The sequence below is a fragment of the Antedon bifida genome, chromosome 3 (genome assembly GCF_963402885.1).
Source record: "Antedon bifida chromosome 3, ecAntBifi1.1, whole genome shotgun sequence".
NCBI classification, from domain to species: Eukaryota; Metazoa; Echinodermata; class Crinoidea; order Comatulida; family Antedonidae; genus Antedon; species Antedon bifida.
This window is the reverse complement of record NC_136228.1, coordinates 32,397,147-32,422,883: the sequence shown is the minus strand read 5'-3', so window position 1 is coordinate 32,422,883 and position 25,737 is coordinate 32,397,147. Positions and strand designations below refer to the sequence as shown.

The following is a 25,737-nucleotide window of genomic DNA, read 5'->3' as shown; positions in this document are numbered from 1 at the left end:
CTATGGGGTAAAATGTTCCCCATAGCATAAAATACACGAGGCCATTATGAAAGTACTGTCATGTTTCTTCAAATCTAAAAATATACGTGTTTTTGAGGTTTCGTTTGCTTTTATTTAAGGAATTTAATTAAATAATAAATTCCTCAATTGTTCCATTTTCAAAGGTAACTTTATTTTGTGAAAAAATTAATTAGCGATTGATTTTACAATAAATTGAAATAGCCGTGTACGTTTGTATTACAAAATGAACTATCGATCAATCTAAGCTTAATTTAATCCTTCTTCAACTTTTGGCCTTTAAAGAAATATTATAGTAGGCTAATTTATCTACTCAATAAAACTAGACGTTCTATCGATTGTTCAAATATCAAGAGATGATAGATGGTAGACATTTAGAATGATGTGACCAACGCTAAAGCATTTTTCTCACACGAAGTTTTGGACAATTTAAAGATTAAACTGGATTTAAGTGGCTATGTGACTGTGAATTGTACATGTTACATCGCGCTTTGTAGTTATACAATAACATGTTTCGCACTTTTGCTACAGTTAGGCTACTGTCACACTTTGTCATGTCTGTCTGTCTGTCCGTCCCTTTGTAATACATTGAGTTGTCGCAGTTTGTAACTATATCTCACTTTGACATCTTTATTTTAGTGTTTTATAATTAAACTCAATATCTTACTCGTATCTCGAAGTTGTAGTATGTGATCATGGAAAAATGTCCTCATATGATCATCTCTTTGACTTAAGCTCTGTCTACACTATCAAACTGTTGTGACAAAACAATGTGATGTGCCCAAATATGGACATGATGATGTCATATCACTACCATATTTAAGCATATCACTACCATATTTGGGCACATCACACTTTTTTGTTAAACAAATTTGATAGTGAAGACAGAGCTTTAATATATTGGTACGTTCTTTTTTTTAGCTGTGATCAGTATTTAAGTGGCACAAGTTCTGTTATAACAACGTAACAAACGCTGTTTTCTAGTTAATATCATCCAAAATATTATTATAAGTTCGATTATAATTGTGTTTACACTTGATAACAAAACAAATCTTGATCATTATTGATATTAGTAGGCCTCAATAATTTATATTGATAAATTTGCCAAATCGATTTGCCTCCAACCACGGATGATTTCGTTTTAGCAATTATCCGGATGCGATGATAAATCAACCATACAACAACACTTCATTAATTACAGTAAATTACATTTTAAACACATTTGCAACTGTGTATTAAGTCAAATGTACCAATGCATGTAAGGCTCTGTCTACACTATCAAACTTTATGTGACATAACAAAATGTGATGTGCCCATATATGGACACGAAGATATCACTACGATATTTGGCTACATCACACTTTTGTTGTCAAATTAGTTTGATAGTGTAGACAGAGCTTAACAGTGTCTTCTTGTCTGGTTCCATCTCTATCAAGAACACCCGATGCCATGATCTGGTTCCACGATCTGGTTCCACGTCTATCAACGAGATGTCAAGGGCTCCGGTGCCATGAACTGTCAATTATATTATACTCTAATGTTGTCCATGGCCTTCCTCCTTCTCCTTTTCTCTTTCCTTCAACCTTCCTTCATTCTTTGAAGTTTGTTAGCTCTCAGTAACGAAGTACAATATGGCTCTCACATACATTGATGTACTAGAGACGGATACTGGTATGCAGAGAGAAGAACTGGCTGTCACAATGGCAAATAGAAAGTTATGGAGAAATCTAGTCATATAAGTTTGGGTATGTGCCGAACTAAGTAAGTAAGCTCTCGCTATGTAGGCCTACTAAATATATTGGCATTTTTTTCTTTAGTGTCTTCATTTACATATTTGTCTGTACTTCTTAATTTAATTAATCTTGCTCATGTATGTTAACACTCTTCGTTACTATTATTCACAATTCTAATGTTTAAATTTTCTTCTTCATCTCTTTACGAGATTTGTAGAATATTAAATTGACATAAAGAAAGAGCAAAACAATTTTTGTGTTTAGTATTTGTAACTTTTAATATCATTTTCAAATAAAATAAATCTATCATTTAAGATATAAGGTAAAATAAGAAAGAAACATTCATCCAATCACAAAGCAGAATTTAGAGTTAAGAAATATATTAATATATATATAATAGAGTATAATTAGACCTAAATATTATCTATTAACAATTCTTTGTAATTTATAGGTTGGACGGATTTAATGGAATTAAATACACTGTATATATTTTATTGAATATTACAAAATGAAGGCACAACCTGTATCTTAGGTTGTCAATACAAACACCAAAGCTAGGCCTAACGTTCCACTTGTACTAAGGCAGGGAATGTTCTCATTCGAAGCCTTTCTACCTCTGCTCTCAGTACAGCTACTTCTTGTGCTTGGGCTTTGGCCAGATCAACAAGTTTTCTTCTCTGTACAATGTCTTTCATTCTTTTCTCAGCTGCTGTTTCATCTCTGGCTGAAGCTATATTGAAAAATAACTTCCATTTATGTAAAGCTTAAAAAAGAACTTCATATATACCTTTCACCATGAAAGCCTTTTGTTTTTAAAAGTACAGAAATGGCAATTGAAGACTATATCCATGTCTTATCCTTAAGCTCTGTCTACACTATCAAACTATTTTGACAAAAAAAGTGTGATAGTTTGACAAGAAAGGTGTGACATGGCCAAATATGGTAGTGATATATGACATCGTCATGTCCATATATGGGCACATCACATTTTTTGTCACATAAAGTTTGATAGTGTAGACAAAGCTTTAAATAAAGAATAAAATGAAAATCCTATATTGCACATTCAACATTCATATTGAAAAGTCTAAACTACTGTATTTTGTGCATTGTTACTGTTTAAAATAGTAAAAGCTTTCTTACCGTTAACCTCATTGATATGTTTCCGTTCAGACACGCATACTACCATTTCTTGCAGTTCACCTTCCACTTTTGTATTTTCTTGTTCTTTCTTACGAATGCCTTTCCGTAGTGTGGACAGTATAGCTTTCTTTTCTTTAACATTTTTTTCATGATGCTAAGAAAACCCAGATTAGAAGTTACAAACACATTGAGAAATTTTGTACAACGTAACGTGACTGTTTCAGTTTCATAAAACAAATCAATAGTTATTCTACTCCACATCCAAATCCGTACAGTTGGGTTTTTTTTAAAGGCATAGCATCCTATCTAGCCTTAGACATTGATTCAAAAACAAGCAAGGGATTTGAATAACTTTAAAACAGTAAGTAATCGTGCTATAAAACCACTAATGAATGTTTTGTATTTGTTGAATCGGGAGAATATTTCCATTTGCTAAATAAAAGCCTATTCTAAATAGAGCAGTCAATCTTTTAATAGTTCATAAATAAAGTGAGTGGACGAGCAATTCACACAGTGGAACCGTAAATACATAACATCAGCAAGGGTTCGATGCTCACTCGCTCCATGGTTCTGGTGGTAGAACAAGTCTTCTCGGATAAGGACTATAAACCGTAGGTCCAGTGTAAAAATCTGGCTCATGTGCACTTTAAAGAACCTAGTAGATCTTTCGAGACGAGTAGGGGGTTACCACGGTGTACTAGTACATACACAGTCACTGTCACTCATAGCCACTGATCATAACTGGGCTCTCTGGGAGACCAGTCTTTGACTGAAGAGGTCACACAGTATAAATAAATAAAAAAATAAATAGAAATGATGATGACAATAGTTACCCCTCTTTGGTTATCCAGTGTTTGTTCTAATGCACTTATCTCCTGTTGTTTCCTTGCTTCATGGTCGTCATTGTGGAGGTACTAAAATCAAAACAAACGCATTTATTAACACTGGAAATAAAGAAACAAAGGTTTGTCATTCCAAAGTTACATCACATTAAAAGAGTAGAGAAAAGGAGTAATCTTCTGCTTTATGGCAAATGTAGGTAGGCCTGAGCAGGTAAAAAATGTAGACCTAAGCCTTTTAAATATGTATGCTACTGAAGCAACTATATAACCAGTAAAGCTCTCTCTACACTATCAAACTATTTTGACAAAAAAAGTGTGATGTGCCCAAATATGGTAGTGATATGCTTAAATATGGTAGTGATATGACATCATCATTTCCATATATGGGCACATCACATTTTTTTTGTCACATAAAGTTTGAACAACACTTGAGAATGATTTTCTTTTTATATAAAGCCAGTTTTCCACATTTTATTGCGCAAATTGAATGCATTGGTATGCGCATGTGTATTCATATTTTCATTAAAAAAATTCACAACCAATCAAATTCAGAAATCATTTACATGAAATCATTCTTGTCTACGAGAAAACAAAAAGTACATTTTCTAAATTTAAAATTGATTCATCTTACATCTTGTATTTGTCTAGAAACCTTCAACATCTGAATGTCTTTAGCTCTGTTCAGTAAATCTTCTATCTCCATCACCATTTTCTTGTGCTCCCTTTAAAATATGAAGAATGTTAAGATGTTGATTTAGATTTGAAGATTGTGATGGCATGGATGTTGAGGATGAATGTGTCTGAATACTTAATGCATAAACTCATTTGGATTAGGAATTAGATGGCATACCATTGTGAAGACCACGTATCACAACTCAGTGCCATTTGACGAAGATGATATTTATTTTTATTTATTCCTTTCAGTGAAACATAAAGAGGGAGCACTGAGGAGAGAGCTGTCAAAGACAACTATTGCCAAAGGGCGTGTCTCTCCAACTTATGATTAGTGATATCAATAGTTTTAATATAATAACAGTTTGCCTTCTCAGTGAATCTGGGCCGTGAATTTGTAATTGGTTCAGTATTACTTCTTGTAGGTTTTCGGCATACAAAGAGCTATGATGTTTGCATCAAATGTTCTGTTAATGTTGCTCTATACTTACCATTCAAGTATGTGAATTCCTTTCCTGAAGTCTTTACTCTCTGTCATTGCTGACATCTTTTGCTCTCCCAATTGCTAAGAAGAATTAATACATTCATAATTGATACATTAATAATTGATAATGAAAATACTACAAAATGAGAATATGTAATATATATCACATATAATACAAATGTATTAAACTAAAAAGCAAAATGGAAAATATGTGTTAATTGGTTTCTAAATGAAGTTAAATCCTGAAAAACTAGTGAGACTTGCTTGGAAAAACAATATTATGATCATTTGCGATGATTTTTACAATTGATTATGCCTCAAAAAGAATGAGGATGATGATTTTGAAAGAGCACCGGCAAGACTTCTGCAATACGATGTCAAATCAGATGAAGATTATTTCGGCAATGTATATATACCCTTTAAGAATTGACTTACCCTTATGGTACCATTCAGGTCTTCTACAACACTTCGATGAATAAGAATGCTGTCACGATAGCTTGGAATAAACTGACCGCTATCAATTTCAACCTGGCCTTGCTTCAGCATGAATTGCACTTCAAGATTACAGTTAAATCGCATACGAGATTCACGCAATCTGAAAATAAAATGTGCACATAATGATTATTTATGTTATTATAATGGTGATTATAAACGATTATTATTGTATTCATGAAAGGGATTTGAATATAACTGTGCAAATGATAAGATTATACAATATTCATGATCGTAACCTTAAAAAGGTAAAGGTGTTCTGATGATGACTATGATTATGATCCCAGTCACGAGATAACGATAATAAAAATGATGGTAGAGCTCTGTCTACACTATCAAACTAGTTTGACAAAAAAGTATGATGACATCATCATGTCCATATTTGGGCACATCACATTTTTTTGTCACACAAAGTTTGATAGTGTAGACAGAGCTTTAGGAGACACTGTTTGATACAATAATCTTTGTTTTGACTTACTGATTCAACTCATCCATTGTGTCATCCATCTCTCTTTTTAGTTTTTCATCTTCATCTTGTCGTAGCTGTAGAAAAGCATTCATATCTGCTAGAGTCAAAGCTTGTGCTTTAACCTGAAGAAAAATGAAAAATACAGAATGTTACTTATTTGTGAACATTTTAAATATTTTTGTTGGAGGAGGACTGGTATTTTTTCATATTTAGTTGAGTATTTCAAACTTTAAAGCTTTGTCTACACGATCAAACTTTATGTGACAAAAAAAATGTATATGGACATGATGATGTAATATCACTACCACATTTGGGCATATCACTACCATATTTGGGCACATCACACTTGTGAAACTATTTTGATAGTGTAGACAGAGCTTTAGTAGTACTCAATGAAGTAACATTATAAAAACATACCTCATGTTCACTTTTAACCTTTAACCTTCGTGCGGCACACACACGTTTCCATACAGACAATTCCACATCCTCTGGCATGTGTGATGGGTCATCAAATTCATCCAGTTGTTTGAGACTGATTTCTAGAGTACCTGCTTGACGTGCAGATAAAGGTCTTTCTCCGTAAGGGTTGCTTGTAGGTTGTTGGTTCATCTTAGAGTCTGTGTGGTGAAGACGCCTTTGACCCCTGTAATAATCAATATTCAATAAAAGTAAAGAAATAAGCAGCTTAAAAAAAATCAAATCAAGCAATTACATTTACAGTAGTATAGGAACATGAATTTTAAAGCTCTATATATCAATACTATCAAACTAGTTTGTTAAAAAAAGTTTGGTGTGCCCAAATATGGTAGTGATATGCTTAAATATGGTAGTGATATGACATCTAGTCCATATATGGACACATCACATTTTTTTGTCACATAAAGTTTGATAGTGTAGACAGAGCTTTCATGTGTTGACCATATACAAACCTTGGTTTCTTGCGATATAACTTATAGAGCTGTTCCACAAGCAAACTATTGACATCATGGAATTCCTTATGGAAGTTCTTATCCATAACTTTATCTTCAGCAACACGGATATCATAAGTATCCCGATAATCCTGTACTCTTTGTTTGGTTTGGGCAACTGCTTGTACAGTCAACACCTTCCTCATCTTCCTATCCTCAAGCTGACGAAGAAGTTCTTCTTCTCTGGTGCTTAGTTCCTCCTCAATCAAGAGAGAGAGGTTCAAGCGCAAGATCTTTAGCTCCTCCTAATTTAAAGACAATAAGTATCATCATTATATATTTTTTTAACTCTATTAAACAAAAAGAGCACAATTTTTTACATAAAACTTAACTCTTCTTTTGTATGCTACAAAGCAGAATCATTTTTTACCTGAAAAATTACCATCTCAACTTTAATTTTCTTGAGGAATATTTCGACCATTTTGTCATCAAAGTTGGAAGTGGTGTCACTAATAATAGTCTGCAGTTTCTTTAGTTCTGCTTCAAGAGTCTGTAGTAAAAACAAAACCTTAATGATTACTATTCAACATTATGAGCCCTAATCTTGGTAAGTTTGATGCAAAAAAGGGCCCAAAACATGTAACAAACTCATTATTTTAACTGGGTACCCATTTTATACACCTGGGTGGAGAGCGGCAAATGTAAGTAAAGTGTCTTGCCTAAGGATACAAGCAATGCGGCGAGAATTGAACCACAATCTCACGATCAGTAATCCAACACACTGTGCCACACTGTTGGTACTAACCTTTCGATACTTTTCTCGTTCCTCGTTCAATTCCTTCACTTTCCTTTCATATTCCTTTGCCATCTTTTGTTCTTCTTCTGACCACTCATCTTGTGGTTTGTTGACAATGAATGTTGGTTGAGGAACATCCTAGACAGAAAGAGAAGAAGAAAGTTCTGATCACTGATGTGTCTGACTGAAGGAACAGCACCAGACTACTGTAACTCTTATGGCAGAACTATCAGATTAATAATATAAAGCATGATTTGTAAAACCTCTAAGTGCTGTACATATTATTACACCGGTCATTATTGGATCAAACGTATACTCCCATAATGCAGCTAGTAATCAATACAAAGTTGTGTCTTGACCTTACCAGGTACCCATTTGTACACCTGGGTGGAGAGAGGCAAATGTAAGGACACAAGCAATGCTACGAGTGTTAGATTCGAACCCATGATCTCACGATCAGTAGTCAAACGTCTTACACACTTCGCCTTCAGAAGACATGGAACATGATTATTAGATGATGTCAACATAAACATTCCAAATGACAATTGTTGTATATATACACTCCTATGTACAGAGACTGTTCAATAATAAATATTTCAAAATATACCTTCTTTAACTCGTCCTCTTTCTTCACTTCCAGCACACCTCCCATCATCATTTCACGACCTCGTACTAGGTCATTATCACCTTTTTCCAGGAGGCGGCGCTGTTCTTCAATCTGTCTCTCATCATCTAGCTTGGCTTGTTGTTCAGGAGTGATGAACTTTTCAACTTTGACCTATGAAAAAAAGATGGCAAATAAAATAATACATTTATAGTACATTTATTACATACCAATAAACATGTTATAGGTTGTCTATTGGTTTAAAAAAAATAATTTTACCTCTTTGTCTTCTACTGTAAGTAGCTTCTCAGGCTTTTCATCCTCATCCATCTCTGGCTCCCATAATTCTTCACTTGAGTTCAAATCTTTCAGAATTTTTGATATGCGAGAATTACGTTCACCAATGCGCGCAATTTCTTGTTCTTTTTGTCGGTAAACTTCGTCAAACTCAGAATTGAAAGACACTTTGATTCTATAAATAGCATCCTATCAAAGACAGAATAAATAACATTATTTCATTAAGTATTGGTATAAAGCCTGGTCTACACTATCAAACTTTATGTGACAAAAAAATGTGATGTGCCCATATATGAACATGACGATGTCATATCACTACCAAATTTGGGCATATCATTACCATATTTGGACACATCTCACTTTTTTTTATCAAACTTGTAGACATAGCTTAACATTAGAGTCATGTGGATCAATAACTGTTTACTGAATAAATGATAATTTTCAATTCTAAAAAAATTAAAGAATCCAACCTTTAACAGTATAATCTGGTTTCGTTTCTGCTGTCTGGTGTGTAGTTCAAACTGGCTGTAAAAGTAGTCGCTAGCCCCTCCATACTGCGCACCAAGGCTACCGGTAGTGGAAGGTTGTTCCGCACCATCACCTTCAACCGACTCATCATCCGCTTCCTCATTGTCAGTCTAATTGATAATAAAAAACATAAAATTGTATCCAGATGTACATCCCATTGGGATGTAAATTAGAGTCATTTACAAGGAGGGAGGACCTTGGATTTCCATTGAAAACAGAAATATTCCAATTATAAAAACAATTATTGGAACCTAGCATATTTTGTATTTATGCTCAAAAACATTACAAAACATACATACTGAAAACAACTTGTTTTGATTAAGCAAATACATAAATGCATGTTTACCTTAGTTGTTTGCTTGAATTGTGATTCCATTATCTCCTTCCTTGCCTGTAACAGAGTTACAATAAAAAAAAAAAAAGCAAAATATGTAATTATATATTTTTACAATGTTAATATGGATTCTCAACTTTGGGCCTTAAGTGATGGCCCACTAGTAAGTAAGGTTTTCTCAAATATTATACAAATGTCGTCCTCTTTAATCCTTCCAATACCATATAATGTTTCAACAAAACCATGGAGTAATGGATACTCCATGAACAAAACTGATTGCATTAGTTTAAAGAAATCACAAATTCCGTAACTAACCATTATCTCTGCAATTTCAATTTGCCTCAGCTTAGTAATGCATGCAAGTTCTTCTTTCTCCTCAGTTGTTCGCTTTCGCAGTGGATAGTTGCTCACCTCAAGAGTCGAGTGGAAAGCCTATACATAATAAAACATGTCATCAAATGTCACCATGTTTATCTATTCATAAGAGTTTTAAAGACTTTTAAACAGTAACAGTTTTTTTTTATGTCTAGATTTCAATGCATTTTTAATAGAAAAGATATTAGGTCTTCAAGGAAAATTAGTGTCTCATTTTCTGGGTGTCTGATTGAAAGAGAAATGTTTCACAATTTAAAATAATTTTAAACTACTTAAACTGAGATCAAGCATACCTTGGTGCAACGACCTTTGACATTCATACTATCCCAGCATTCATTTTTTACCATTTCTTTAAGATAGCTCTTTGCAAGGTTTTCAAACTCGATATCTTCTCGCACCTGAAAACAAATCCCACAGTAAAAAATGAAAACTCACACAATTTTCTAAATCATAATAATGTTTCTTCCTTGAGACTTGTTCACACTAGACTGTAACTGTTATAGGCAGTGGTTGGAAGAAATTTGCCATTTGGCTTAATCTAACCTTGAAAGAATTGTAACCAGTGTTCACACTATTTTTGGTATTATTTTATTTGTTACTAAAAAGTTGTTTCAATTATAGTAGGATTAAATTCAGAAATCAGCAAGTGTATGATTTGCAATAGTCTTGTACCTTTTGTACTTGTTCATCTCCTTTGCTCTGTAGCCTGGCTTGATCCTCAATGTCAAGGTTAAACTCATGTCTTTCCAATCGTTCTATTTCAGGCAAAGAATCATTCTCTTTCATCATGCTTTGAATCTAAATTTAATAAAAAAAAATAAGAAGAACATATTAGCCCTGGGAGAGAGCATAGACTATGTTTGGTTTATCCAGCTAAAATAAGTTTTTCCCATTACAACTATAGTATCAACCATATGTTGTGGTTGTTACCATTATCAAATGTGGTTTCAACCATAATAAAGTAAGACAATATATTGTAAAATAACAGAAACACAGGGATATCATCCTTCCGTAAACTGGCATGTTGCTATTGTAAATTAGAATAATAATCAACAATATTCAACCAATCACAGTATTAGTATACCAACCTGTCTCCTAAGATCTCTGATTTCTGTTCGTAGAGTCTTCTTCTGCTCAGCAAATTCTTTATCTTCTTCACGAATTGCCTGTTGAAATAAAAATAACAAATCTTTTCTGTAAACAATATAATTATCATAAAAGAAAATTTAACAATGGTGTACTTAATCAAAAGAAGAATGTTTATGGAAGAGAATTGTAGAAATATTAGTGTACCTCCATGACTTTGACTTCCATCCAGGTGGGATCTCCCTTGGGTGTAGGAGTAGGTGTCACATATATTTGGTCATTTTCCATTGCTACTGACTTCGGCTGTGAACAAATTTAAATAAATAAAATGTTATTAAATACTAATAGCTATACTATTTTATATCTGTTTACAGTACGAATACATTAATAAACTTAATAAAAAAAAAAAACAATGTTGTTTGATTAGATAAGTGTCAGAGAATACGCGATTTCAATGGAAAATACAGCAAGTACAAATTTGGTTTGTTTGTGATGGAATTGCAATGCTTTACATGTACGTAGGGAAATGACTATCTGCTTACAAATTCCAATGTAAATACTGTCACAGTAGTGTACCCAGTTCATAGAAACTAAAGCTTTAAAATACCTTGCTGCGCATGGCATCAGTTGACGCCTCTCTAGATACAGCGTTGGACTTCAAAGGTGACCAATCAGGCATCTCTGTCATTATCTCATCTTCTTTTTTGCATATAGAATGAAGTGTGGCTTTATGGGAACGTGCCGACTCAATGGCTGTAGTCACCTTGCCTTTACCTGTAGCACTAAAGCTAAAAAAAAAAGAAGACAAATATCAATTTATTTTAGCTAATTATTGTTTTATATGCCAGATTTTTAGTAGACTAACAAGATTTTAAATTAAGCAATGCTGTAAACGTACTTCCAGGTGTAACAGGTGAGGACACCATCTCCAACTCCACAGGTAAGCAGGTACATCCCATCTCTAGTGAAGCACATACGGCTTACACCTCCACTATGGAAGTTGTGAGCGTGCACTGAGACAGCACGGTCTAGTAGGCCTAACTCTCGGACAAATACTCGACCATCGCTTGCACCACTTGCTACCCATTGGTGGTGAGGTGACACGATGACAACACCTCCAGCTAGTTCATGGTTTGAGCATGCTTGCTGTGGTTGCAGGTATGAAGCTTTGTTGTTGGCCTGAAACATAAACATATCAGTACATATTTGAATACACTACTAGAAGATTTCTTTAAAATTTAAAGGATTTTGAAGTTAAAGATGTGTAAAGGGCCTTTCAAACCTGTTCCAGCACAGTTCCGGACCGGCGAATCGAACATCAATGTTTCGTTTTCACACCGCTTCACGCAGCTATGTGCCAATCAATATGCATATAGCAGCATGAAAACGAAACATTGACGTTCGATTTGATTTGCGGCGAACAGGCACAATGCCGGAACAGGTGTGAAAAGCCCTTTAGTATGGTCATTGTAAGACTTAATTTATAATCATTTTGGTAAGCATACCTTCTTTGGTGCTTCCTCAGGGATACGAATTTCATGGAGCTGCTTGGAGTAATGTGGTAGTGTAAAGAGCTTTCGATCACCTGTAACAGCGCCTCCGTGGCTTGATTCATTCAGGTTGAAGTTCAGCTTTCCAATACTGTCTTCAAGAAGGTCCATTTTAAGACTTCCACAGTATTTACTCACATCTAAAACAATAAAAATAATGGAATTAGAAGTTAAATAGGAATCAATTACACTGAAAAATAAATATTAAAATATGCATTATGTGTATGGTCAAATGTTATATTGTATTTTATTTTTGACCATATCTTTTTTTTTTCCATTTCATACACATCCAACAGCGAGCACAAACTCGCCAATTACAGGATGGATAAACTATTTTAAAATTATCAAGAGACTACCTAAAAAACCATTGTTGACACACATAATATTACAATAAAATCATTATGATATTGTAATCATTACGGTTACATTTCTGCAGTACCAGTGGCCAACACACTGAACAGCTGTGTACAGTAATATACATGTTTTTTGCATGTACACTATTAATTTTGGTTATAAAATACATTAATCAAATCAAATCAATCAAAATCAACATTTATTTCCATAATGGTGGCGTCACCAAAAAAGCAAAAGCTTGTGTCAGGGACACCAAAACAAAACATTCAAAAGCAAACAAAACATATATATAAGACACGGAAATGAAAATAACAATTAGATTAACCGTTAAATAACATCAAATTCAAAATTGCTTACTATCATTCAGATCAGCCGGCACATCAAACAATGTAATCTTTGTAGCTCCTATGTTAATATCAGCATCATTTGATGTGTATGTTATCACAACTCTTACATCAGCATGCTTCTCTGCCATGTGGGTTGAAATACTCTCAACATGGCCTTCAATAGCTATAACAGAATTTTAGATGAAATAATTTGACAAAATTAAATTAAACTCAATACAATGGTATTACTAATACTAAATAAAAAAAGATATTAAGAGATGTACCTGTTTGTGCAAGAACTTTAAACATCATCGATGGTCTTGCATCGATAACAAACACATGTCCGTCGTCAGAACCACTAAAAAGATACCGTCCTTCTGCATCATAGGTGATCTGCATTACAGCGTGCTGGTGGACTCGCATACGCTCAACAATGCGAGGGTTTTCCATGTTGGTCACTTCAACCATATAGATATGGCCAGAGTGGGTGCCGACTGCTACAGAGTGAGAAGCTGGGCTACAAGCCAGACTGCAACACTACAAATACAATTCACATCTTTATTCAAATAAATTTTAACAAAACATAAAAATAACAATGTTTAAATGGCAAATGGCAGATTCAGCGATGTATTCATCACAATCTAGCAACTGTTACACAGACGAGCGGTAGCAGTAAATGATAAGCAGAACACAAAAATATAGAATCTATGTTATTTATTATGACCATTTACACAAAACAGGATAGATACAGATTCTACGTGAAACAAGCCACACACTCTCCCACTTAATGTTACCACTTGTCTGTGGCCTTAACTCATCTTCCAAAAGGTCACCAACACAATTCCCAGATGACACACACTTATTCAACCTACAAATCAACTAAAAGTCAACACTCAGATAATAACTTAAACTAATAAAATCTAACCTGCACAGCCAATGGTAAGGATCCTACAAGTTGATTCTCTTCAATATCCCAAATTTGTAGTTCACCATCTTCACGTACAGTCTAAAAATATATGATATATATATGTCATTGCCAGTTATTAATATTAATTTACAGTACAGTATTTACTACAGTACCATAAAAACATCTGCATTATGTTCTGTCTACACCAACAAGTTTGCCAAAAAAATGTGATGTGCCCATATATGGACATGATGACATCATATCACAACCATATTTGGCCATATCACTACCATATTTGGGCACATCACACTTGTTTTGTCAAACTAGTTTGATAGTGTAGAAAGAGCTTTATACTAACCACACAGTGTTGTACTCCTGGATTTAACATATCCAGGCCAACAAAGTTTCCATGATGTGTATCCAAAATGAGCTCTGAAGTGCCTGGGCTACTGGTATCGTACAAGTTGATAGAACCCTACATTAAAACAAAATTAATTTGATTATAACAACAGTAGAACAATATAAAAACCAATATGTTGTTTTGAAGATTAGATTATTTAGGTAACTGGTTCTCACCTTTCGTTTTAAAACCTATAATTTTAATACACAACACAACAACAACACAATTTCATAAATAATATGCATAATATCTGAAATAAATTAATAAATTTTACCTTTGAGCTTCCAATAGCCAGCTTGCTATATGTTGGAGACCAGCTGAGAGATGTTATTGGACTGTCAATAGGGCAGCTATCAGACACTTGTACCACGCTACCACTAATATCCAGACAACGTAACATTCCATCCTGTTCAAACACACAATCGAAAATTAATTATTATTATTTTTATTATTTATTCTTTTTACTGGGTAGCCTCTTCAGTCAAAGAATATTCTCGAAGAGGGCTCATTGTATAGTACTATGATTTTGTTGTGACAGTGGCTAGCGAACTAGTACACCTGGGTAACCCCTACTCGTTATCTGAGAAGACTTGTTCTACCACCAGAACCACAGAGCGAGTAAGCCTCGAATGTAATTACGGTTCCACTGTCTTAACCGCTCGGCCACACACTCAAGTCATGGCATTCAAGTGTAATACCAGACGATGTTTATTTCCTGATGAAGTCTTCTATATCATGCTGATCCTATGCTCCTAGTGCCATGTACTTAACTAATACACATAGAAGCAATTATTTACATATACAGTCAACTCTCCCAATACCAGACTCTCTGAAAATGGAAACTCTCCCAAAACCAGACTTTTCTTGAGGTCCAAAAGGTCCCAAATTCATTTTTATCATTAAAATCACATTCCGAATACAAGACTTTCCAGGAAAACCAGATATTTTAGGTTATTCTAAAGGTTTCCGGTATTGGGAGAGTTAACTGTAGTACTTTAAATATCTTTACCTCTCCGCCAACAAACAGACCATCTCTGTGTAAAGTCATGCAGCTGAAAGCCCCTTCACCAAGCCTCTGTGCATTATCTTCCTGTAATGATTCTGAAAGTGTAATCAATTAATATTACTTCATAGCTGGGAAGAATGCAATAGACCCACTGCAACCATGCAATACATTGTCATGATGGCGTATGACTTCCAGATATGTATACTGTACAAGTTAAAAGGATCATTTAAATTGAATCATGCTCCGTTTGTTTCAAGTATTATGCACAATAGTGCAGTACCAAATTATCATATATTAACGCAAACATTAAAAAAAGTACATTTCTTAAGCTCTGTCTACACTATCAAATGTGTATGTGACAAAAAATGTGATGTGCCCATATATAGACACGATGATGTCATATCACTACCATATTGGAGCATCACTACTATATTTTGGCAGATCAAACTTATTTGTAAAACTAGTTTGATAGTGTAGACAGAATATCTGAACTCACCATCTATGACTGTAGGCATTTTCAGAATCGATGATTCCGTTTTAGTCATCGTGTTCTGTCTCTTTATCCCATCACTGTCCATTGTCTCAACATTGAAAGTTTCTGTATTTACAAGTAACAGCTGCCCTCCACGACAACCAACATACAGATCCCCGCTCGGTGTCCAGCAATGAGAGCTTGGTATCACATGGTGCTTGTTCTCATCGAAGTCACCGTCAAAGGTGTCAGTTAAGTCTCCGATGATGCCAGCGATGGCTGAAGGCGGTAGAATTAAGTCGTGGTTTGCTATCTTGCTACCTGGCCTGTCAATCAAGTCTCCTCCGGTTGATGGGCGTTTCCCATCTTCAAATGGTAAGCTCATTTTGCTATAAAAACATATTTTGATGAATTTTTAAATGTTATAAATTTATCCAAGCTAGAAAAATTGGACTAAGCCATATAAACTTAACACATATAAAGTTTACAACCATGTCAGGGTGTGTGGCTCAGTGTGTTGGACGTTGGATTACTGATCATGCGATCATGGTTCGAATCCAACTCAAGCCACATTGCTTGTATCCTTAGGAAAGACACTTTATGTACATTTGCCTATCCACCCAGGTGAATAAATGGGAACCCGGTTAGAGATCAAGACACAACTTTGCGCTGATTACTAGCTGCATTTATGGGAGTATGTTTCCAATGTTTGATTAAAAAAATGACAGGGGTAATAATGTGCAGCGCATTGAGAACTTGCTTACATGCGCTATATAAGAATGAACTATTAATTATTATAATTATTACCAACCTGGGTACCAAAAGATACTGAGTATCAGCCTGTTGGATTGTACAAACTGTGACATGCTCATCTCCCAAGAAGCACACCTTATGCCAGTCAGTAGGGTTGAAAGACAGGCTGTTACATCCCAGTAAACCTACATCTGTCCGGCAAAGAAGATCACCACTCTCCATGCTCCTAATATATATTTAAAAACAGATAAATGAAGTTAATATACACTAGAAATGATAAAAGAGAAAAATAGTTCATTTATATGATTAAAAAAAACATACTGTAAAGCTAGAGTGCTTGTACTTGTACAGTAATAAAAGACACCATTTTAAGAGGAACATATTTTCTACAATAAGAATTGATTGACTGGTTGAATAATGAATATGACATTTATTGATTTACACATCAAGCAGTTTGTAACGTTTGCAAAGTTAGTCCACTCACCATAACATTACTGAAAAGTCAGGAACTCCAGAACAACTGATTAGGTAAGGATGAGAACTGGAGATTGTGAGGCAAGAATACTCAAGCTGGGCTCCATCTAAACAAACAAAATCAAATACAAATCTATTGCTGTGAGATGTTTTAGCTTCATGAGTGAAAACAAGTCAATTTTTGAGGAAGTGGTGTTGGATTAAACATTCTATGACCTCACACTTGCTTAAGCTCTGTCTACACTATCAAAAAAATGTGATGTGCCCATATATGGACATGATGATGTCATATCACTACCATTTTAATAAACATACCTTCACAAATAACTTTCTGAGTAAAACTTGGATAACTGAAAACGAATATTCTTGGACTAAGACAGTTTTCTGAAAATGCAACTAAATTTTGAGTTCCGCAGACAGTAAATGCACCAATGCCCTCGCCTGGAGAAGAATGAATAGCTTCATTCTTTGTTCTGATGTCTAAAAACTTAACAAAATTACCACAAGGATAGCAAATTGTGTTTTGGTTGATAAATAGTGCATTTGAACCATTATATCCTTGTGCCCATCTGAAAAAAATAATAATGTTTAAGTTAAATATTACCGCCATACAATACGTGATTTTTAACTAAAAAAATGTTGGCTTCTCTATAATGCACTTGTCAATTGTATGACCCACTATATGACCCCCGGGAGAAGTGCGTCATGGGTGCGTCATTTACAAATAATTACTGACGCAGGGGTGCGTCAAAAACCCTAGATGGTACGTCAAATCAATGACCAATGGTGTGTCAATGTCCGTCACTTTACCACCTAAAATACCATAAAAAACATGGTCACAGTGCGTCAAAATGGGTGCGTCATGGTCACCTAAAGGTAAGTCACATTATTGACGCATGGGTGCGTCATGGTATTCATAAGGTATGACACACATCGGACAAATGACGCACCTCTCCCGGGGGTCGTATAGTGGGTCATACAATTGACAAGTGCATAATATAATGCACCTCGATGCTGTGCCTAGTAGTAGCTGGGCCTAGTTCTCTTTGAGCCAATAAAGAGACTTGGTGAAAACTGATATTAATTTTAATAATCATATTAATAATTAGGCCCCACTTTTTAAATGCTTGTTGAATGAAATTATTCAATATTATATTATTATTAATTATTATTATTGACAATGTCAATGTGGTCAATACAATGCCGAAACCTGAAAGAATGGATTTGTTTGACCAATAATGACAAACACAACACAACCAACTCATACTAATAATAATAGTTAATATTGGTTCTAACACACATTCAAAGAAAATCCCAATGTTTTTGTTTATCTAGGCCTAGGCCTCCAAAGCAAGACAGAATGCACCACCACCGGCTGTGGCTGGTTGAGCCTGAGGTGTCCATCATCATGTTGTGTGCAGACACAGGGCCTAGCTTTTCAATACACGTTCTATTCATATTACATTTATATTTAGTATCTGTAGATGCACTTACGAAATCTTTAAAGATCCTATTTCATCCATGGTTATTAAAAACAGTCAACATTACATTTAAACCAGTGGATATAATATTAATGAAATAAAACACGAATAAATTGATAAATTTCTGCGTCCGTGTTACCATGGTACAAAATTACACATGCGCAATTATTGTAAGGTCAAAGCAAACATATATTTATTATATAAACTGAAACAACTATGGATTAGATTTTTATGTATAAATATATATTAATAAGATTTATAAAATGTGAATATTCATAGTTTTATTTGGTTAGATTAATGATAAGATTCTGCTATTGTTTTTATTATGACAATTTAAAACTACTACTTATGCAAGTGTCAAGGTGAAATTTCGTCACGTCCGGTTCCAGTATGATTTTTAAATCGCGCATGTCGCGTTTGGGTGGTGGAGAGGTGAAAATAAAGGAGCTAAATACTCCAAAAAACGTTAATAGAAATGTACATTTTTAGGTTACTAAGTCTCTTTAAAGATTGATTATAATCAGAACTATATCTGTTTATTATTTTAGGAAATTTATTTCTTGGGCTAGGCCTTTAATATTTAGGCACCATGTTTCGGTACGCATTTAGCACCGGTCGATGTAATATGAAGGCGTTCTTGCCGTGTAAAAGGTCGATGGTGAACAGTCAGTCAAGGTCGGGGCCTAGGAATTTCCAATCCTGGACAAAATTGTTAAAATTAGTTTTTCTGAAGAAATCTTGGAGTGAAAATGTTTTTGCTTTAACTCGTATTGTAGTTCAACAAATAAACTTTTATGCAATGCACAGAATTCGTCGTTTTGAGCAAATTATACAACTTTATAACAACATTTATTCAGAACGTGCTATTCAAAATTTAGCCTCAAATTTTCAACGTACAAATTGGTTTCGAGATCGACGAAAACCATTTTATATTTTATTTGGAGGTGCTTGTTTTGCTTGGAACGATGATGGTGCAACAGATAATGATATTAAACAGTGAGTATTCATATGAAGTATTTAAATTTACTAATTTTTCTTTTTCAGAGCAACAAAACAGAAGACATCTTCATTTAATGAAAAACAATTTTTTTTGCTGTATGACGAAGTATGGTGTGAACGGATAATTTAAATAATTAATTCCACCTCTCATACTTAGCCCTATGAATTATTTTGTTTCACATAGGTGTAAGGATGATATGGAAGCGATCACCTTTTTTGCTAATTCCATTGAATCTATGCCAGATGTGTTCACATCATGGGAGACAGTCATCAACAGAGATCACCTAAAAGCATGGCGTAAACAACTTGGTAATTCACATTTATACGAATACAAAAGTAAGTTGTAACACTGTCATGATATTCATTTTGAGCACAATTTAAAGGGAATTCAATTATGCTTAGCTACTATACACTTGTACAGGATTTGAATAATTAACCCAAGGTTCATGTTGAAGGTTGTGTTGAAGGCTAAAGCTCTGTCTACACTATCAAACTAGTTTGACAATAACAGTGTGGTGCCCAAATATAGTAGTGAAATGCATAAATATGGTAGTGATATGACATCATCATATTGTCCATATATATGCATGCATCACATTTTTTGTCACATAAAGTTTGATAGTGTAGACAAGACTTTAAGTAATGTACTTCAAACTTTGTGTTTGTCTGCTTATCATGATTAACAGTTTGCTTTCAAATACAACAATTGTAAATAATTAATTTGTTTATTGATCTTTTTACGACTGATTTTGTAGTGTATTGTATGTATACAGTAGTGGCACAATATAGATGGTTTTTTTAATTCCCAATGTCATTGGTTCAATTCTGATCTAATACATTATTAATTTCAATCACAAATATCACAGCCTGTGTCCCAACAAAAGTGTATGGCTCAAAAAGAAAAGAAAAAAATGTAATATAGTATGAAACGTGTTGAACACAGCTGCATAAATGTGACCAACCCATATCGACTTAGCTATACTCAAATGAGGTTCTGCACAGTATAAAAAGATGATGATGAAGAATGAATGCACTGTAATAATTTAAGTTAATAATAAATATACATTTAAAGATGTATTGTCCCCCTGAAAAATAATTTTTTTTAATATTTTTGTTGAATATGCCATTTTAATGTCACATAATAGTTATTGACTTCGACCAAAAATTGGATTAAAAAAAAAATTATTTACCTGAAAAAGATGGAATTTAAAGCCAAAAATGGTCAAATTGGCTGCCAGCCAATGGATTTTTGGTTGAATTTAACCATTTATCATGTTATGTTATAAGTGAAAACATTATTTTTTCCCGTTTTTTTTTCTACGGAAGTAATTCTCTTTATTAAAACTACATAATAACATATTCAAAGTCTGATTTTATTAATCTTCATTTTTCATGTTTTTGGGGGACAATACATCTTTAATATATATATTTTTTTTTTATAGTATTTTGTAGATTCTTCGACATCTCTGCCAAAGACTTTTTTCACGTCCAATGGGATCTTGACTATCGAAGAAAGTGGGACAAACTGGCTGTGAAACTTGAACTTGTCAACAAAGAGGCTCAGAACTCTGATATAGTTCACTGGGTGCTAAGATATCCAGTATGTTTCTATTTTTTCTACTTCATGAAATTAAATATTTTAGTCAAAATTATTGTAATATAATATGATCATTGTTACCTTACAAACAATAATGTTAAATAAACAATAACAAAGAATAAGTAAAACAATTTTGAACATCTTTTCATTCATTTACCCTAACTGTGACAAATTTTTCTTCTTTCTTCACTTTCTGAACAGTATCCAATGTACAACAGAGATTATGTGTATCGGCGACGTTATATTGTTGACCAACAACGTAATGTTGTTGTTATTTTCAACAAGAGTACTAATGAGGATAGAGTACCAGAAAACAGCAGCATTGTTAGAGTTTCTACCTACTATTCACATATGATCATCAAGCCCCATCTTACTATGGAAGAGGTATTTGTTCATTTTTGGCATTATATTCTGTCAGACATATTGTAATTTTTGGTGTGGAAGAAAAAAGTAACATGAATATAGACGTTTTATTTGTCACCACACTTTAGACAATCTCTTTTTCCAAAATGTTAACATTGTACCATATTGATCTCGCATATGAGGACCAAAAATTGGATCGGGGAAAAAAAAAGAAAAAATAGTCAAATTACTGTAGCTGCCAGTAAATGGATTTTTTATTGAATATAACCATTTATTTTGTCTTTTTATAAGTGAAAATATTTATTTTTTTTTTCGTCTTTTTAGGGGACAATACATCTTTAAGTATAAATAGCATGTTGTTTTTTTCTTAACATAGAATGGATTCGACTTCATAATGACATATCATGATGACCCACGGACAAACTTCCCGCCTAGTTGCATCAACTGGATGTCCAGCACAGGTCAGAATCTTGTATTCAGCTACCTTCTGGTAGTCTAAAGCCTTGTTTACACTATCAAACTTGATGTGACAAAAAAAAATGTGATGTCCCCAAATATGGACATGATGATGTCATATCACTACCATATTTGGGCATATCACTACCATATTTGGGCACATCACACTTTTTTGTCAACTAGTTTGATAGTGTAGACAGAGCTTTAGAGTACTGAGAAGGCAATCCGTGTGGACAGAGCTTAATATATATGCAATGCTGCCCTCTTAGCATTGTTACAGTAGAACCTTCGTTTTACGTACCCTGATTTTACGTTCCCTTGATTTTACGTACGCTTAAAATTACCGATGACATCATCATTTTCTTACATTGAGGGCGCAATTTTACAACAACAAAGCACAAAGCCATGGCTGTGTGAGGAACCCATGTGCATTCCCCTACAGCAGCGACTGTTTTTATTGATAGAAAATACTGTACAAGAACATTGATATTTTATTTATAACACTTTATTTAAACTAAATCGCACAGCCTGTATTATACTGTACTTTTCTAGGCCTCTCATCTTGCTAGCCTGGCCTAGATTAGTCTAGGAAAGGCCTAGCTAAGCTAGTGACCATCTGCATGCTGTAGGCAAACACGGCAGCCTTTTTAGCTACGATCTACGTATTTGGGGGTCAATTTAAGGTCAACCTGGATTTTACGAATCCCTTGTTTTACGTACGCCTTTCGGTCCCGTACCGTATGTAAAATGGAGGTTCTACTGTATATGCATTTTAATTTTAGAATTCAATTGATATATAGTTAATAAATTACTTGATTTAGGTTTCTAGATCTTGTATATTTACTGGACATTGATACCTTGCTTATTAAACCTGCTGCTTTTGTTTACATTAAGGCCCAATTGATATTAAATTAATTTTTCTCATTATTTCAATATCGGACTAGGTAACCTGCCTTTTTCAATAAAACCTACTTTTGCTAAATATTGTCTCTCAAATAGATTAATTACTCTTAGAATTGTGACTGTTGCTTTCCAAAAGCTACAAGAAATCATTGAACTCGTTTTTTGTTACTAAATCAATTCACATAAAATGTCACATTTTAAAACCCAAGTTTGTAGAAAAAAACTGAATGTGAACATTTTATTCAAAATTCGTATCTACAATTTCAAAGAAAAGTAACACAAAGATCAACTTATTTCCATTGTGGTCCTAAAATAATTATTATTTAACAAAATAATTTCATCACATTTAAAGCCTTTAGGGCAGAAATTGCTTATGACCGATGCATTATACTGTAGTATATGGTTTGCACAGTAATAATAATATGAAACAAGCCAGATTTAAAATTTGATTTATATTTTGTGGAAGCTGCTTGGTTTGATAAATATTTGTTTATTTTTTTTTTCAGGTGTGCCAGACTATGTTGAAAAACTTCATCAGGCCACGCGAAAACTCAATACCACATCAAACATAGTGCATTTATCAAGTTGTGACAATGAGCAGCAAAATCATAACTCTGGACAGTACTCAACATAAACCGTGAGTAAACGCATTTCATGAATAAACACATGAAGTTGTGTTTGATTAGTGATGCAAAATAGTTACTTATTAATGTTGATAGTAAACAGTAAAGGTTTACTTCTGATTTGTATTTCAACTCAATCATAACTCTGCAACTCTTTACAACTCGACTATACCCTGTACACTTTTTTTTATTAAAATTCCAAATCTATCTGTAGTACAAAGACAGAAAAATGAATACATACAAGAAAAAATAAAAGCACACAATAAATTCAGGATAATCCAGTTGATCAATGAAAAATTAGTTTTGATCGAGTCGTAATCAAAATGTGTGAATAACATAACAAATTCTTTAGATTTTAAAACTATTTCAACATGGTATATCCAAGTAAAAATACAGCTATAGCATCTTATTGCTGTAGTTGCAACTCAATAATTACATTATTTTATTACATTAGCATGGATAAGCATTGCATGCAACTTCACCTGTTTATGAACAATGTTGTTACGCAAAAAAAAGCAAAACAAAAACAGATTCAGATTAATTACATGCTTTAAAAAGTACACAGCCAAGAGTTGCAGCTCTTGGATCATTTTTTGCAACTCAAATACTATAAAATAAATTAAAACGTAATTCCTACTGTACTCTAGGTCTACTAATAGTAGACAAAATCACAGACAAAAATAGACGGTCATATATCCAACAACCTACTGACATAAACTTGTTTGTCTGTTTCAGTTTCGATGTTCCGGTATGATGTGGTTACAGATATAATATACTTTTCTCCTTTGGTTGAAACCTTCATTGTTGATGTAGATGCAGATTCCGCATTTGCAATTATCTTTTATTCATCACGCACATTACTGCAGTTTGACTTGTTTTACTGCAGTTTGACTTGTATTACTGCAGTGAGTTTACATTAGTATGTATTCTGCCGTTTTTTTTATATATTTTTTTAAACAATAAATCCATTATAATATAAGAAAAGTAACAAATAAATTCACATTGAAACGCTTTTTAAAAATTAAATTTGGAAAAAATGCATTATGTTTAATGTTTTGTGTAAACTTTGGCCTGTTAAACGATCACATTGAAAAGGACAATTTGTCCGATCTGAACTTTGAACTTGGTGTACATATTATAAACTTGTTGTAAGTACAACATCAAGCCTTGTGTGTTATCAACATGTCGGAAGCAAGTACTGGAAAAACATTAATATTATATTGTTGCAATTTAAACCTGGTTACAACAAAGATAGAGAGAATTGAATCCATCAATTTAAATATAAATCGTTGCAATCTTTTTTTAACGCTTCCAAAGTGTGAATCACATTATAGATTACCATTTTGATACAGAATATACCGTTAGCTGCCAGTCTTGCATCCTCCAGACTTGATTAGTAGTGACAAGCGCTTCGTCAAACTATTTACTAGTACGTGCGAAACAAGTTGGATCGATATATTGGTATGCAAGAGCTTAATGTAACTCACTGCATGCGATCAGAATAGTTTAAATTGTCCGTTTTGATTTCTCTACTGATAAATTTTCTCAAATGGTTAAAAAAGATATAAAATATTTATAATAGCAAGAGAAATTGTTGCATTTATACTAATTCCTGTGAGTTTGTTCAAAATGATTTAGAAAGTAGAAAGAAAATGTTACATTAACCTATCAATACTTTCTTATTTAGTTTTCTCTTTCCACTTGTTAACAAAGTCCTGAGGAAATGTTCTTTTTAAACATTTATTTAAATTTATAAATGTTGCATTTTTAAAGATATTTGATTGTGATAGGAAATACATACAGTATTCTACACAATAAGAGTGTTTAAGGCATAAAGGTAATAACTTAAAACATGAATTTAAGAAGATTACTGGAATACAAAATCGCTAAACGTAATAATTATTAAAAATGTACTGTATTAAAATTGTTTGGCATTGTTCATAAAAGATGAAATATAGATCTCACAAGTATGCTCAAATAAATGCATTAAAATTGTGTCAGCATTTTTCTCATTATTTTCATTTACACTTTGAGAGATAATAAATATGTCAACATAGTTCTATTTCTCTAAGAGTAACTTTATCGCTTTTGTATCGACAGCATCTGTTGAAAAAAAAAACTTGCATTACTAAAAACAAATTACTATTTCATAGAAACCATACATAACACCTGTCTGGTTACATGACCTGATTCAAATTATCTTAAAATATCATTACCAAGTGCGTTTTAAGCTTTAAAACAAATCGCATGATATGATGGCAGTAGCGTGCTTATGGAGGGAATGCAAGTATATAA

At 33.5% G+C, this 25,737-nt stretch overlaps 2 protein-coding genes across 2 annotated transcripts; one reads left to right on the top strand and one right to left on the bottom strand.

Annotated features, from left to right (window-relative positions):
* Nucleotides 1–2,088: 2,088 nt before the first annotated feature.
* LOC144837640 (cilia- and flagella-associated protein 43-like) lies at nucleotides 2,089–18,652 on the bottom strand. Its single transcript, XM_078692837.1, has 34 exons — nucleotides 18,515–18,652; nucleotides 17,336–17,589; nucleotides 17,031–17,127; nucleotides 16,605–16,772; nucleotides 15,818–16,182; nucleotides 15,325–15,416; nucleotides 14,590–14,721; nucleotides 14,274–14,390; nucleotides 13,934–14,014; nucleotides 13,293–13,545; nucleotides 13,040–13,192; nucleotides 12,284–12,468; nucleotides 11,677–11,957; nucleotides 11,386–11,566; nucleotides 10,986–11,081; nucleotides 10,781–10,858; nucleotides 10,365–10,490; nucleotides 9,986–10,090; nucleotides 9,633–9,749; nucleotides 9,330–9,374; nucleotides 8,926–9,093; nucleotides 8,438–8,644; nucleotides 8,162–8,332; nucleotides 7,564–7,692; nucleotides 7,189–7,308; nucleotides 6,780–7,063; nucleotides 6,268–6,493; nucleotides 5,860–5,972; nucleotides 5,325–5,484; nucleotides 4,897–4,970; nucleotides 4,365–4,455; nucleotides 3,725–3,805; nucleotides 2,892–3,045; nucleotides 2,089–2,481 (listed from the first exon to the last, which is right to left on the bottom strand). Exons 1-34 carry the CDS (start codon nucleotides 18,541–18,543, stop codon nucleotides 2,312–2,314), a joined length of 5,103 nt encoding a protein of 1,700 aa, XP_078548963.1. The 5' UTR covers nucleotides 18,544–18,652; the 3' UTR covers nucleotides 2,089–2,311.
* A 290-nt stretch (nucleotides 18,653–18,942) lies between these two features.
* LOC144837654 (stAR-related lipid transfer protein 7, mitochondrial-like) lies at nucleotides 18,943–25,103 on the top strand. The gene is made up of 7 exons (XM_078692857.1): nucleotides 18,943–19,497; nucleotides 19,685–19,836; nucleotides 20,943–21,100; nucleotides 21,299–21,481; nucleotides 21,837–21,921; nucleotides 23,326–23,456; nucleotides 24,178–25,103. The coding sequence occupies exons 1-6, from the start codon at nucleotides 19,091–19,093 to the stop codon at nucleotides 23,451–23,453; spliced, it is 1,113 nt and encodes a 370-aa protein (XP_078548983.1). The 5' UTR covers nucleotides 18,943–19,090; the 3' UTR covers nucleotides 23,454–23,456; nucleotides 24,178–25,103.
* The last annotated feature ends 634 nt before the right edge of the window (nucleotides 25,104–25,737 follow it).

Bases quoted from the DNA above. Each gene is read 5' to 3' on its own strand.
- LOC144837640 (XM_078692837.1), bottom strand. From the start codon at position 18,543: ATGGATGAAATAGGATCTTTAAAGATTTC. The intron at 14,391-14,589 runs GTAAAATTTATT...GTTTTAATGTAG, and splicing joins TGGCTATTGGAAGCTCAAAG to GGTTCTATCAACTTGTACGA. The intron at 10,859-10,985 runs GTACACTAATAT...TTATTTCAACAG, and splicing joins TGGAAGTCAAAGTCATGGAG to GCAATTCGTGAAGAAGATAA.
- LOC144837654 (XM_078692857.1), top strand. From the start codon at position 19,091: ATGTTTCGGTACGCATTTAGCACCGGTCGATGTAATATGAAGGCGTTC. The intron at 19,837-20,942 runs GTAAGTTGTAAC...TTTTTTTTATAG, and splicing joins ACATTTATACGAATACAAAA to TATTTTGTAGATTCTTCGAC. The intron at 21,101-21,298 runs GTATGTTTCTAT...CTTTCTGAACAG, and splicing joins ACTGGGTGCTAAGATATCCA to TATCCAATGTACAACAGAGA.